This window comes from Doryrhamphus excisus, chromosome 2, assembly GCF_030265055.1.
Source record: "Doryrhamphus excisus isolate RoL2022-K1 chromosome 2, RoL_Dexc_1.0, whole genome shotgun sequence".
NCBI classification, from domain to species: domain Eukaryota; kingdom Metazoa; phylum Chordata; class Actinopteri; order Syngnathiformes; family Syngnathidae; genus Doryrhamphus; species Doryrhamphus excisus.
This window is the reverse complement of record NC_080467.1, coordinates 10,385,579-10,399,443: the sequence shown is the minus strand read 5'-3', so window position 1 is coordinate 10,399,443 and position 13,865 is coordinate 10,385,579. Positions and strand designations below refer to the sequence as shown.

General features: G+C 46.1%; 1 protein-coding gene across 15 annotated transcripts in view; it reads left to right on the top strand.

Annotated features, from left to right (window-relative positions):
* Positions 1-12,570, top strand: part of LOC131120061 (formin-binding protein 1) — a 41,834-nt gene extending 29,264 nt beyond the window's left edge. For 3 of the 15 annotated variants that reach the window (XM_058065125.1, XM_058065116.1, XM_058065121.1), the window contains exons 10-17: positions 679-867; positions 5,670-5,684; positions 5,937-5,972; positions 7,299-7,408; positions 7,478-7,610; positions 7,828-7,950; positions 8,040-8,223; positions 8,741-12,570. In XM_058065125.1, the coding sequence (XP_057921108.1) occupies positions 679-867; positions 5,670-5,684; positions 5,937-5,972; positions 7,299-7,408; positions 7,478-7,610; positions 7,828-7,950; positions 8,040-8,223; positions 8,741-8,919 (969 nt within the window). In that variant the 3' untranslated portion in view covers positions 8,920-12,570. The remainder of the gene's footprint in view (positions 1-678; positions 868-5,669; positions 5,685-5,936; positions 5,973-7,298; positions 7,409-7,477; positions 7,611-7,827; positions 7,951-8,039; positions 8,224-8,740) is intronic. The other 12 variants (XM_058065118.1, XM_058065117.1, XM_058065119.1 and 9 more) reach the window with 12 other exon arrangements.
* Positions 12,571-13,865: the final 1,295 nt, after the last annotated feature.

Genomic DNA, 13,865 nt, shown 5'->3' with positions numbered 1-13,865 from the left:
TGAGTGCTTTCATAAGGTGTATGCGACGTATTGACACTATCCACGGACTGTATGGAAGTAAGCACAGGAGAGCAAATAATTAGCTCGGTAGTTGGTATCTTTTCTTTAATCCCGCGTCAATGACTTGTTGCTAGTTTGCTTTTGTTTTGGGGAATGAGCGTCCCGTGCATGGCATCACTAAAACTCCACTCTGCATCTCTCTCTCGTACCGTACCGCTGAGGACAGTTTTTGGGACTAGTTATTATTTTCTGCGACAAAGGACTCAAAATTGAGTTGCTCGCGTCCTGAGGGATGATCGTCTCGTCCTAGTTGGCATGCCGTGAGGAGGATCTGAATTAAAAAAAAAACCCAAAAACAGAAAAAGTGTTCCCTAACTGGAAGCCTGCATGCGCTTGGACTGAATCTCCATGGCTGCTTGCTTTGACGCATCCACGCATTCTACTCACGCTGCTGTTTTTTTTTATGTTTAATACATTTCCACTGATAATATTGACATTCCCTCATTGATAAGGTTTTCTGTTAATTCTTTTAATATTTGTTAAGGAGGCTTATTTATTTCGTTTTGTGTTCCCTCCTCCTTGTCCTCCTTTGTCCTTTTTACCATGGGACTCTCGCCCCCTTCTTCTTCCATGATTTTCTTCCTCTTGTCCGTGACGGATCCCCTCTCTTACCGGTAGCTTATGTCCCTGTTAACGTCCCCACGCCAGCCCCCACCTGCTCCCCCAGCCTCATCCCCACCCTCACCCTCTGCTGTTCCCAACGACTCCCAGTCTCCCAAGCAGCAAAAGGAGCCCCTCTCCCACCGCCTCAACGACTTCATGGCGTCCAAACCCAAAATGCACTGCCTCCGGAGCCTGAGGCGAGGGGTAAGTGTGCGTGTTTGTGTGTGTGTCCGCCAAGCTTTGAGCATGCTTGTGTGTCTCAGTGTCTGAAACACCACGCCTTCCTCACTGTATGGGTCGACTACCGCAGATCAATAGCTCGCCTCCGAGCCGTCTGTTAGTACTACCAGGTACCTAATTTCCTCAAATGTGGGTGTTTATATTTTATTTAAGCCCTAAATATGCCTCACACATTATTATAAAGGATTTGAAATGATAGAATGGACATGTAGTCCCCACTAATGAATCCAGCAGGGGCACCACATGTAGATATATCTATTCATTCATCCATTTTCTACCGCTTATCCTCACGAGTGTCGCGGGGGTGCTGGAGCCTGGGCGAGAGGCGGGGTACACCCTGGACTGGTGGCCAGCCAATCACAGGGCACATACAGACAAACAACCATTCACACTCACATTCATACCTATGGACAATTTGGAGTGGCCAATTAACCTAGCATGTTTTTGGAATGTGGGAGGAAACCGGAGTACCCGGAGAAAACCCACGCATGCACCGGGAGAACATGCAAACTCCACACAGAGATGGCCGGGGGTGGAATCGAACTCGGGTCTCCTAGCTGTGTGGCCTGCGCGCTAATCACTCGCCCGCCATGCAGCCTAGATATGTCTATTAGTACCTATTATTATTATAATTATCAGCTTCAGTCTTGGCTATTATTTTTCCAGTTTTTGCTGTTTTTTAATTAAAAAACATTGAAACTTCTAAAATATTTGTCAATATTAAGATTTTATTCCCGTAATATTCTGACTTTATTCTCTGAACATTATAAGTGGGGGTGCTACTCCCTTTTTGACAACCTTCCACATTTTATGAAGTTAATGAAAGAGTTTAAAGATCACAAACTAGTACTCATTCTTTCATCCATTACTTTTGTTTAGGATGTGATCCTAAAATGGTAGCACAGCACATCAGCAGTGCAACAGACGTGACGGCGCTTTCACTCATACAGTGCGGATGTCTTTTTTTCCTACCATACTTCCCGAAGCGCTATGAATCAGTGGTACCTGTCTGACTCACCCGCAGTGTCCTCATCTTGTGTCATCATTCTTCCTCTTCAAATTAACTCACTGTGACACACCCACTCATCACCCCTCCCCCTTCCTTTCCCTTCCCTTGGCAGACACCAGCAAGCCGTCCTTGACACTAGCATGAACAGACCGCAGTTGCTTTTTTTTTTTTTCTTTACTTTCCTGATGGCAGAGCTTCTTTTGTGTTGGCACGTGTAGAATAAAAAGGGGATTAGAGGTTTTGCATCAGGCTGAGTCACTGCTGTGCGTGGAAAAAAAAAGGTCTTTCCTGGTTGGTGGCCTTATCAGCAGCAGCAGAAGCAAGAGTCTCGCCGGTTGTCCGCATTGCCCAATCACCTTTCTGAAGGTCAAAACGCACCTTGCATCGCCCGCCCCCACCACTAGTCGTCCCTGACCCCCGGAATGGGTGTTAACTCACGTGTTCCTTCCGCGCTCCACAAATAACATTCTTTGTTTACGCTTGTATTTTCAAAAGGGCAGCCGTTATTCAAAGTAGTGAATCGGTGTGAACATCTGAAAAGAACAATGCAACAGCATATATACTGTATCATAAAGGAAACCATTGAAGTCTGAAAGAGAAAAAAAGGAAGCGTGTGTTTTTTTCTCCCCGCCCCCTCCCGAGCGGCAGGAAGTGCAGGTTTTCTGAAAGCGGAAGTGCTGTGACAGCTCTTCAGAAGTGTGATAAAGAAGGCCTCAATCTGATACATTGTGTTGATTTGACTCTGATTTCAACCATTCATGTTTGACCTTTCGTTTGACCTTTCTACAGAGAAAGTGCCGGACGGTTTATAGATGTTATTTCAATTAGGCTCGCTCTTTCCCCATTTCTCATTTCATCAATAAGTCAGCTTTTACTGTGTTCTTGTCTGATATGTTTCATGTTTATAGCTGTTTATAGGTTAATGTAATGAGTGATACATGAGGGAGTAGATAATCCATTCCCAATGTCCCACTGGCACAGTTAAAGCACAGTTTGGGTGGTTTTGCAGTACGGTTCCAAACTAATCCTGGTACAGTTTGGGCATGGATACTTTCATCCGATTCAGTTCATGATTTTTATGGACAGAATTTCTCGGCTTTCGTCTATCCACAGACGATATGGTCTTGATGACGTTCGGCGTTTACTGGGACAGTTTGCGGCTGAGGCCGTGGTTCTGAGTCGGAAAAAGGGTGGATGGCACCCTGCGGGTTGGGAGTGAGGTCATCACGAGTGAGGTCATCATGTGTATGGGTTCAACGTCTGCAGTAATGTGGATGCTGTACCAGACCAGACCCATGAGAATGAGATCGTGGGTACAAGGGGCTACGAGTTTCCTCTGTAGGGTGGATGGACTCACTCTAAGAGATGAGTGAGGAGCTCAGCCATCCAGGAGGGGCAAAGAGTAGCTCGAGCAGGAGGCCCCAGGGCAAACTGGGACATGCTGGATGGATTATGTCTCATAGCTGGCCTGGGAAAGCTTTGGTGTCATCCCGGTTGCCAGAGACCAGGGCGTCTGGGCTTCCCTACATGAGACTGCTGCCCCGGGACCTGGATAAGCGGAAGATAATAGAATGGAATGGGCTTTTATCTGTCAGTTGAGGTGGCTCGGGCATCTAGTCCGGATGCCTCCCGCACGCCTCCCTGGTGAGGTATTCCGGGCATGCCCAGCCTGGAAAAGGCCCCGGGGCAGACCTAGGACACGCTGGAGGGATTATGTCTCACAGCTGGCCTGGGAACACCTTGGTGTCCTCCCGGTGGAGCTGGAGGAGGTGGGCGGGGATCGGGAAGTCTGGGCTTTTCTACTAAGACTGCTGCCCCCGCGACCCGGACCCGGATAAGCGGAGGAAAATGGATGGATGGATGGATGGATGGGCTTTTATCTGGATCAACTGGTGAGTGAGTGAATCAGGGGGACACAATCGCACCGGGCTTAGTCCCACTTTACACCGAGAGTCACCAAGAAATAAGACTGGAATTGAATAGGATTGGAACCGTACTGTTCACACCTTTAGTATGTTTAGGTGCAAGCACCCTTAAATGACTCCTGCAAATGTGACCCAGAACATTGGCGGTCCAGTCCACCATCAGTGTGTCTGTGCGTAGAGAAAGTGTCTTAGAGCTTAAGATGTCCGTACTGTCCCCTGAGCTCTCCTTTTGACTCAAGCTGTGTGTTCTCTCCGACGACCGCCAGCAGCAGCAGCAATCGCCGCGCTCGCTCGCTTGTCACAAAGAGCTCATGAAGAGGACTCTGGGCCGGCCCACGTACGCGTTTGAAGCCAGGCAATACGTCGTAAGTGTGAGCGAGGAGGGCGTGGAACGCTGCTCGCCATCAAAGAGGCTACTGTCTGCGCCGTTCCTCTCTGTACATGTGACTGAGACGAACGATCAGAGACGGTTGACTTCATCTTCACGCATCACATGTGCCCAGCTTGACGTCCGTCCTGTGTTGGTCGCCGTGTCATCCCTCGGGCCGACCTTTCCCTCGAGGGGGTCAATTCACAAAGAGGATGCAGAGGCCGTCACGGACAAGAGGATCCGTTCCATCCTCTTTGTTTGATACCTGCTCTCAGGTGGCTCTTTGGGTCTGGGTGCTTGGAATTCACCCCTCCGGCGCTTCATGTGTGTGTTTGGCAGACTGCTGCAGCGACCATGATGTACATGTTTATCTATGTATGTCTTTAAGTCTTTAGCATGGATTTTAATGTTGGATAAGTAAGGTTAGCGGACTCCTCCAGAGTGCCTCTGTGAGCGTCTTGACTGGAGTATGATGACTCTCATCTGCTCCAGCTAAACACAGCCTACAGTGCTACACCTGCTGTTCTTTGGGTCCAACACCCCCCCTCCTCTAAAATCCACGGCGCAGTTCACCTCCAAACTATTTTCTCCAGCGTGCTCTCCTAATTAGTGTCTTTGCAATAATGACTCAGGCCAGTTGGCACTAAAACTAAAGTGCCTCTCCATCACCTGCCTCCTTGCTGGGATTTGGCTAAGGTGCTTGAAGCGCCCTCTGCTGTCTAGTATGTGTCTCAGCACGGGTGTTTTTTTTTTGTTTCTTTTGACTCTTTCCCGATTTCAGAGTCGCCACAGCATAGTGGAGCCAGTGAAACTCGCGTCTACATAGGGTACGCAGGAGTCAGTGAAACTCAAGTCTTTATCAACGACTCATGAGTCAGTCAAACTTGAGTCGAGCACTTGCGAGTCGTCGAAACTCAAGTCTTCATGTGCAAACCGAGAGTCACTGAAACTCGAGTTTTGGTCAACGTGTGAGTCAACGACCCTTGAGTCTTTTTTTTTCTTTCCCCAAGCACCCGTTAGTTAAACTTGAGGCTTTGTTGAACGCCAGTGAGTCAGTACAAATACAGGTAGAATAACAGTTGCACAATTAATGACATTTTCAGGGGTGAGTAAGGGAACGAGTTAAAAGGGAGACAAGTAGCCGTGAGTCCCGAGTCAGTTAAAAGGTTTTATCGCATTGTTGTGGTGGCGCTCGCTGTCCCTTTATCTTCTCTGTGTACTCCTCACCCACCTTCATCATCCTCATCCTTCTAGCTAGCCGCCACGCACCGCACAGCCATCCTCAAGTAGACGTTAGCAGACCAGAGTGGGCCTCACTGCAAACATCTTAATTTGTGTTTTATGAAGGAAAATGTCCCTCATAATTCCCTGGTTGTTGACAGTGTTTGTGTTTCTCTCTCTCTCCTGCGCCTCCCCTCGCCACCCCCCCCGCCCCCACCCTTTCCTCCTCCCCACCATGAAGCTTTCTCTCAAGCTGGTAAGCATGACCGTATGATAACCACACCACCGTAGCGGCATGACCACTGCATGCATGTCACGTCCTCCCAGTAACACTATAACGTTCTCTCAAAAGTCTTCGTATTTCTTTTTGTTGACTTTTGGATTGAATTCATTTTGCTGTGACATAACAATGGCTCTCATTTGTTATTTTTGATGTGTGTTTTTTTTTATGTTACGGCTGTGTTCTCCCCCCCTCCCCCCATCTTTGTGTGTGGTCTCTGTGGTGCAGATCACACTCAATTCCCACGTCCGGAATCTCATTGAGGTGATCATATTTACTGTGTTTTAGCTGCTAGTCTTGTCTGTTAGTCCCCGCCAAGTGGACATGGCGGCGTGTCCTGTTAACACGTACTAATCGGATCGAGTCGTACATGTTCACTGCATGCTCAGCTTTTTTGTTTTTTTGTTGTGGAATGCTCTTTTTACTAATTCTGTTATTTAAATTGGAAAATTGACCAATGGAGTTTTAACATCAACATCATTTATTTGATAATGAGTCTTACATGATGATTCCCAATAATGGATCAGTTTGCTATCCCTAATCAGGACTATGGACAGAACTGCTACCATTATGCTAACCTAGCCGACATCAAATGTATAGAAAAGCATCCTTAATTGAAGAGCGACCGTCATCATTGTTGGCGACACAGAACAATCGTACTACCAACACCATCCCTGCAGTAGTTCTAGTTTTGGATTGATTGTGATGTCACTAATACACAACCACATTAGCATGTTGTGCATGATGACTGACAAGGGTTTTTGTTTTGTTGCATGCCCTGGTAAGTGTTGCATGCCGCTACGCTTTGGAGAAAGGGTAAGGTTGCCATGGTGACCTGGTGCCGTTGAACATGTGTCGTGTCCTCCTGACCTCCAGTCAAGCCTGTAGCTACAAAACTCAAATGAGATCCAGTCTGGCCTCCACCTATCCAGTCCATGCAGGTTTAGGAATGCAAGCAAATGAGTATACTCGAGATGCACGATATCTTTTTGCCCAACCGATACCCATAACTTTGGCTTCTCAGGACCCATACGGTACTAATAACTGAAAGTTTATTATATCTCATTTTTTTAACTGCGGTTTGTGCACACCTGGAGGTAAGAAGCACTGCAGCATATAGGGTTTGAGTAAGGGTACCTGCTGATTTGTCGAGGGGAACCGGAGTATTGAGCGGTAGCAAGGTGCACTGTATTCGGGAACACGCTCTGCTTCATTGGAGCATCTTTTTGTAATTAGCGATTATTGGAACCGTATTTAATGACATGGGATTTATCAGTATGACGTAATTCCCTCATATCGTGCACCCCTAGAGTATACGCTTTTGAAATGTCAATCAGAAAGCTGAAATAAGGAAGGAGACGGATGCATGGCAACTGAATAAGTGAAGCCTCCCGGTATGACAAACGAGTATATCCATTATCTCCTTCAGGTAAATTGTGTTGTTTAGCTCCACTAAGGGAACTGTACTCCATCCATCCCTCATCCAAGCATTACAACAGAAGATGCTGCACCTAACTAGGAACATCCCGTCCACAATCCTCACAGTCGTATTTGTTGTCCTTTTTTTGTGGTCCATTTCCTGTCTACCAGGGTTCAGGACCGGAGGACTTCAGCCACCTTCCACCAGAACAGAGGAGGAAGAAGCTGCAGGCCAAGCTGGACGACCTCAACAAAGACATCCAAAAGGAGATGGACCAGAGGTGTTTGTCCGAACACGCTGGGGTTGCTATCATCAAACCACAGCAAACTGACATGGCCTTTTGTCTTAGGGACGCGCTGACAAAGATGAAAGATGTCTATGTGAAGAACCCTCAGATGGGAGACCCGACTAGCGTGGACCCTCGGCTAGCAGAAATCGGGCAGAACATTGAGAAGCTCCAGTTTGACGTGCAGAAATTTGAGGCAGGTTTTCTTCTGCCTTTGCAACTTTCTCTCTTGTTTTATGGAAGGCAGTGACGCGAGATTCCAACATCTCCGGCTGGACTTCTTCCAAGCGTGCCTGCTCCTCGTCCATATTAGGACAGGCTTCGATGCAGCTGGAAGCGATCCACAGCTCTTGAATTTGAGGCTCTAGCTGCTTGTGCAACACATGCTAATCATGCGTGCGTTGTGGTTCCAGGGCTGGCTAGCTGAGGTGGAGGAGAAGATGCCGTCCAAGAGCGACACGAACCGGAGAAGCACACTCTACGAGAACCAGAACAGCACGGCCGTGAACAGCAACTGTGCCCAAGACAGGGAGAGGTAAGGAATACTCGGAGAGATGATCCGGCTCGGTCGCCGCAGACAAACCCGGCGTTCATTTTCACGGCATATTTACTGTGTGCGTGTTGGCCCTCGAGCAGCCCGGACGGCAGCTACACGGAGGAGCAGAACTCTGAGACGCACGTCAAAGCCAACGCCAACCCCAACCCCAACCCTAACCCCACGTCCACCACGCCAGAGTTTGATGATGAGTTTGACGACGAGGAGTCGCTGCCCACCATCGGCACCTGCAAAGCCTTGTATCCATTTGACGGTAACTAAAGCATGGAAAGACTAGCGACGGTATCAGTGGCAGGCAGCCACACTGGACTCGACAGACTCGACATGACAGGCCTCGATGAAAAATGCTTAACCTTTATGCTAAGCTAACAGCATGCATCTGGAATATGTGATGCATATTCAGCATAATAGTTTTCATTGTTGTGCATGATGACTTTGACAGGTCATGTTAATGATAAACACATAACCACTGGACATGCTTCAAAGCTAGAGCCTCATATAAATATTAGGTTGCGGCTGCGTGACTGCTATCAAATGCGCAGGAATGTGAGGAGGAGTGTGACCTCCCTGGTGAATGTGCGGAGGAGGAGGAGTGTTGAATAGAAATGCTCATTTCTCCAGCACATGATTTCAAAAGTCCAAATTTAGCCAAAATTTGTTTAGGAATGAAAAGAATTTTTTTACCAAGCACCAGCAAAGCTAAGATGGAATATGTTAGCGATGGGCCGCATGGTAAACACTTACTAACGAGTCGTGTTGTCGCTTTGTAGGCCACAACGAGGGCACTATCTCAGTGGCGGAGGGCGAGCTGTTATACGTCATCGAGGAGGACAAAGGCGACGGCTGGACGCGAGTGCGCAGAAACGAGGATGAGGAGGGATACGTCCCCACGTCCTACGTTGAGGTCTTTTTGGGAACAAACGCCAAAGGTGCTATGACATACATTTAACAGACAGTGTGTATGTGGTTTTTGTTTTGTTTTTTTTAACCGTCAGTCAGAATGCTGTAGTTCCAATCACACACACAGTCTGGTACCACGTCATGTTGCTCCCCGAGGGAGCAGTCGAACAGAATTCCTCCTTTGTGCTTCATTGAGCTCAGTGTTAGGAAAACATGGAACAAGCACTGCAGTGCCACCTAGTGGCACTTATTACTCATTACAAATAGACCTTTTACTTTGAAGGGGGCAAGATTTCAACTGCTGTCTTGTAATAAATCACACACACGTGAATGTAACGTGCACATTTGTACTGCTAATCCGAACGCATGCGACATTGTTTCAAGCTGCTGTAAAGCATTTTCAGAAATGTGAAAAGTTATTTTTGTAGGTTACTGTAAAAGAAAATATAGAGAACTCCCCATTCAAAGTGTGGCATGCTGTAGAGCTATCATATATTTGACTTTTTAATGACAATAAGTAGCGGCCGTTGTTTAAAATTTGCCTTGTAAATAAAGTCAGGCAGTTGCAGTTCAAACATGATGCACTTTAAAAAAATGAGTTAAAATCTGAAACACAACATTGACTTCAAAAAGACGCCATAAGAATTCTAACCTCCAACCATTAGTGAAAAGTGTGAGTTGTACAGTATTAGCATGAGCTGCTGTTGTGACCCACTGTCACCTCCTTGAGGAGCTAAGTGGTATTACGTGTGATACTACTGTACATTTATAAGTACAAACGCAGAAAACATGTTTATTATTTTATTTAAAAGACGCCAAAATACATCTTCTCACTTCCAATAAGCATTGGCCAAAAAAATTATGTAAACATGATGAATGCTAGCTTTTTAGCATGAGCAAACCAGTTTATCACTACTTTGAATGGAAGTGCTGTAATATGGCTCACTGTCACCCCCCCGAGGAGTAAAGTGGTATTACGTCTGACACTACTGTACCTTGAAAGTTCAAAGCTGAAATACACATTTATAGTTTTCTTTAAAAGATGCCACATGACATATTCCCACATTAAATCCCAGAAAAATCACATAATGAAGAAGAATGCTAGCTGTATTAGCATGAGCTATGCAGTTGGTCACTGCTTCAAGTAAGACGGTGTTGTGACTCACTGTCACCCCCATAGGAGGAAGGTGGTATTGTACGCCCGGTATTGTTCCTTGCGTAGTTGCCTGTGTACATTTAAAGTATCTCTATATAATGACTCACTTGGAGTTGGGTTGCTGTCTTTCCCTCCATCGCCATCTAACGTTTGTTTTTCTTTTTGTCACCTGTTTTGTTTGTTATTTCTTTTCCTGCGTTGCAGATTCCTAAAAGTGCGAGGCTGGCTGAGGAGTGGCAGGGCAAGCAGCCTCAGAGAAATCACCGAGACGGCCAATTAGAACGAATTTTCCACGCCACACACACACACACACACACTATTTTGAGAAATGCAAATTGTTAGTGCTTGTCATCCTAACAGCTCCTGCCGTAAAGACACCGATTTCCGCTTTGCGACTAACCATCCTCGCTCTCAGCTCAGTGGGTGCGGTCAGAGAGAGGACCACTAGAGGAGGCCCCGCCCCCTTTCGCATCACTCCCACCCCATCCAACATGCTGTGTGAATGTGTGACTGCAGGAGCTCCGCCCACAGCAGGTAGCGGAGGTGCTTGCAGTGTTTGTGTTCATCACGCCATCACGTCGCTGGTGTCTGCTCCTCTCTCTGACCTGACGCCACCCCCCCGTCCACCCACACTCCTCCCCCTCCCTCACCTGCACAGCTCCCCGACCCCGCTTCCCCTCCAACCCCCTGCAGGCTAGCACCTTGGCTGCCATTTTTGCAGCCGTTCAGGTCGCGTTGTGGTGCGCTGCATGCTTGCCCTGTCTTCCTCCTCGCCCCCCTTGGCCCAAGGGGCGGCCACAGGGGTTGGTGGTGGTGGTGGGGTGCCGGGCCACCCCGCCTCCTTCCCTCCGGCCTTTACGTTCAGTTAACCCCCCATTGCCTGATCACACTCACGTAACCTGAATGCCATCAGAGAGCATGTCAGCCACCCCGCCCCCGTGTCCGCCCACCCCTTGCGTCAGAACACAAGCAGGACCCCGAGATAAATAAGTGAGGTCACGATTGCCTTGTGTTTTGTTGTGTGTTTGTTTTAATTTTTATGTTGTCATCACAAACACCCGCCCGTCCCCCGTGTATGAGAACATACTGTGAGCCTGCGTCATGTGATCAGAATGAGATACTTCCTGTTCACTCACCCAAAACCACCACACTGTCAAGACTAAACTCAGACAGTTATGTCCAAGCATCACAATGGCACATATGTCTTTTTATTTCATAATTGACATGATTTTATCATTATTTTAAGCTGAAAACGTGTTTATTGCATCCTCTGCCCAAATCGGGACTGAAACCCTTTTACTGCAAATAAAAGTACGCTGGAGGGTTAGGGCCACGCTAAAATGAAAAACAAACGTATCAGAAGATATAAAGGTGGTCATGTTCCGGGAATAAAGTTGCGATATGAACAGAATCACGGCGGACCACTACAACAACAAGATGTAACGTTATGACAATACAACAATATTACTTGTAATACTACCAGGAAACTGTCATTTTATGGGAATAGTCAGAGAATGTTGAAAGGTGTACTTTTAAAAAAACTATTTGCTCATCATCCACAATCCTTAATGTGAGGCATGAACTATTTTCTGCGTTCTAAAGATATAAAAATAGCTAAACAGACACCGTCGAGAATGCGTGTAATGATAAACACCTATTCCACCTCCAAAAACCTCAACAAGGTTTCATGGTTGTATATCCATGCTTGGTCATTTGAAGCGTTAGCGGAACTTCCTTCCTGGGCGCACTGATTTCACATTGCAACATAGAAGGAACGCTACATACAAGGAACGCTGGCGCGGGCTAGTGTATGGTGAAGCTATTTGCTAACCAGCTAGTAGCTAGCCAGTGTGGTGTGGCGAGGTGTCACTATACCAGTAATGCAGTTCTTTGGCGTAAAAATGTGGCTGTAGTTTGAGTAATATGTAGGTCACATTATGTAAATTTGTATCTCACATAAGGTTTGTGGATGATGGGCAAAATGAGCGCAGTTTTGAAAATAAATTCAAGTCAAAAATGAAAAACAAATACATTTCTAGGCATATTAGACTGATAAAACAAAAACTGTGTAATATTAAGAGACACAGTTGCAATACAAAGATAATTATCTGGTTTATTCCGGTAAAATGTCAACAATTTTCTACGCTACACCTTTTGCTGAAAATGAGGAAAAGTTGTAGTATTGGTTGTAGTATTTTTGTTATTTTCTTTTGAGTGAGGCCCTAATGCTCCTACAGGTAAACTAACCACCACTTCTGATGACACACAAACATGAAACTGCTTGTACAGTGGACACACGACAAAGAGAGAATATATATAGATATATAAATAAAGATGAAAATGGAATAAAAACCTCTATTTTAACTTTTGAGGAGAGTGTGACCTCTCCTGTATTGTGCTTTGCAAAAGTTAAGACTACCACATGGTGTGTTTTTTGCACTTTGTCTCCTGTGTTCCGTTTGGTAGACCTTTGCTTGTGTTTTCTGGAGCACTGAATACTTTGTATTGTGTTTACTGTGCCAATTAAATATGCCTGGAAAGTTACCTGTGTCTTGTCGTCCTTCTTGACCGCCGTCCTCCTGTTTTTGGTGAGTTTCCAGTATTTCAACTTGGCGTGAAACAAAAAAATCGCTTCGCTTCTGCCGGTGCAAGCACAGCTTCAAGTCCGCTGGGTAGTCGGTAAAGAGCAAAATAGGGAAATCGGCCAACATTTCGGGGCATTGTTAAAACAAATTGGCTGGGGACTCTAGTAGTACCCGAGTCGCAAATTGATTCAGTTGTGTGAGTTTCTGAATGAACGAATCAAGTACCCAATTCACTTCAGTGAGTGACTCATAAGAACTCGTGTCAGTAGAAAGAATCGATGTTCTCATCAACGGTTGGCCTTGGCAACATCTGTATATGGGAAAGCCAGTTAAGCCGAATAAACAAGCTCCAGTTTACAATTTACACTAAAAGCAAAAGGTAAAACACTGTTGGAACTTGAAAATGTGAAATGTAGCCACTTGGAAGAATCTCCAGCGATTCTCTACACTGGGTTATGGAAGTGAGGCTAGCTAGAAGTTAGCTAGCTAGCTGGCCAGCTTCGAGCTATTGTTTCCAACTATTTAATGTATTAATGTAACATACCATATACACATACACACACAACTGCATCAAATCATTTCAACAATTATTTGCATTAATCTCAAAAATACAGCACAAACTATGTATGTATGTGGCCGTCATTTATATGCACCGGAACTGCCTCTAGGTCACGTGGCAACAACGCTTTTGTCATTCCAACAAATCGGTGACGTAATCCATTAGCTCAATAGAACGTGCAGTTCTCCTTTCAGCCACTAGAGGGCACTCACGTTGCATCCTAAGAGTTGATAGACGCTTTTTAAATTTGATTTTGATGGACTGACAGGATTGTTTTGTTGACTTTGGATAAGTGGACGTTAGCAATTCTATCAAAATCTATTTGTTGGCTTTATTTGTGCTACATTGAAGTCACGTTTGGAGCCGTTTTAAAGTATTTGATTACACAAAGTGACTAATGCAGTAGTACTACACACACATCTGCTTTGACAATCAAGGTCATGCAGCTGACTTAGTCCCAGTTGCTCCCCCCTCCCTGCACACAAATATGCAGACGCATGCTGTGCTGCGCAGATGCAACCCTCACCTCCTCAGCTGCACACGTTCAAACAGCTTCATTCACCTTTGACCCCTCTCACCCCCTTCCATACCTCATGACCTTTCGTGTGCCTCCAAGGTGATCATTGCTTCCCTAACTTTCCTCCTCTTAAGAACTACATTTCCATCCCTTTTACCTTCACTGCGGCGATGTTTTT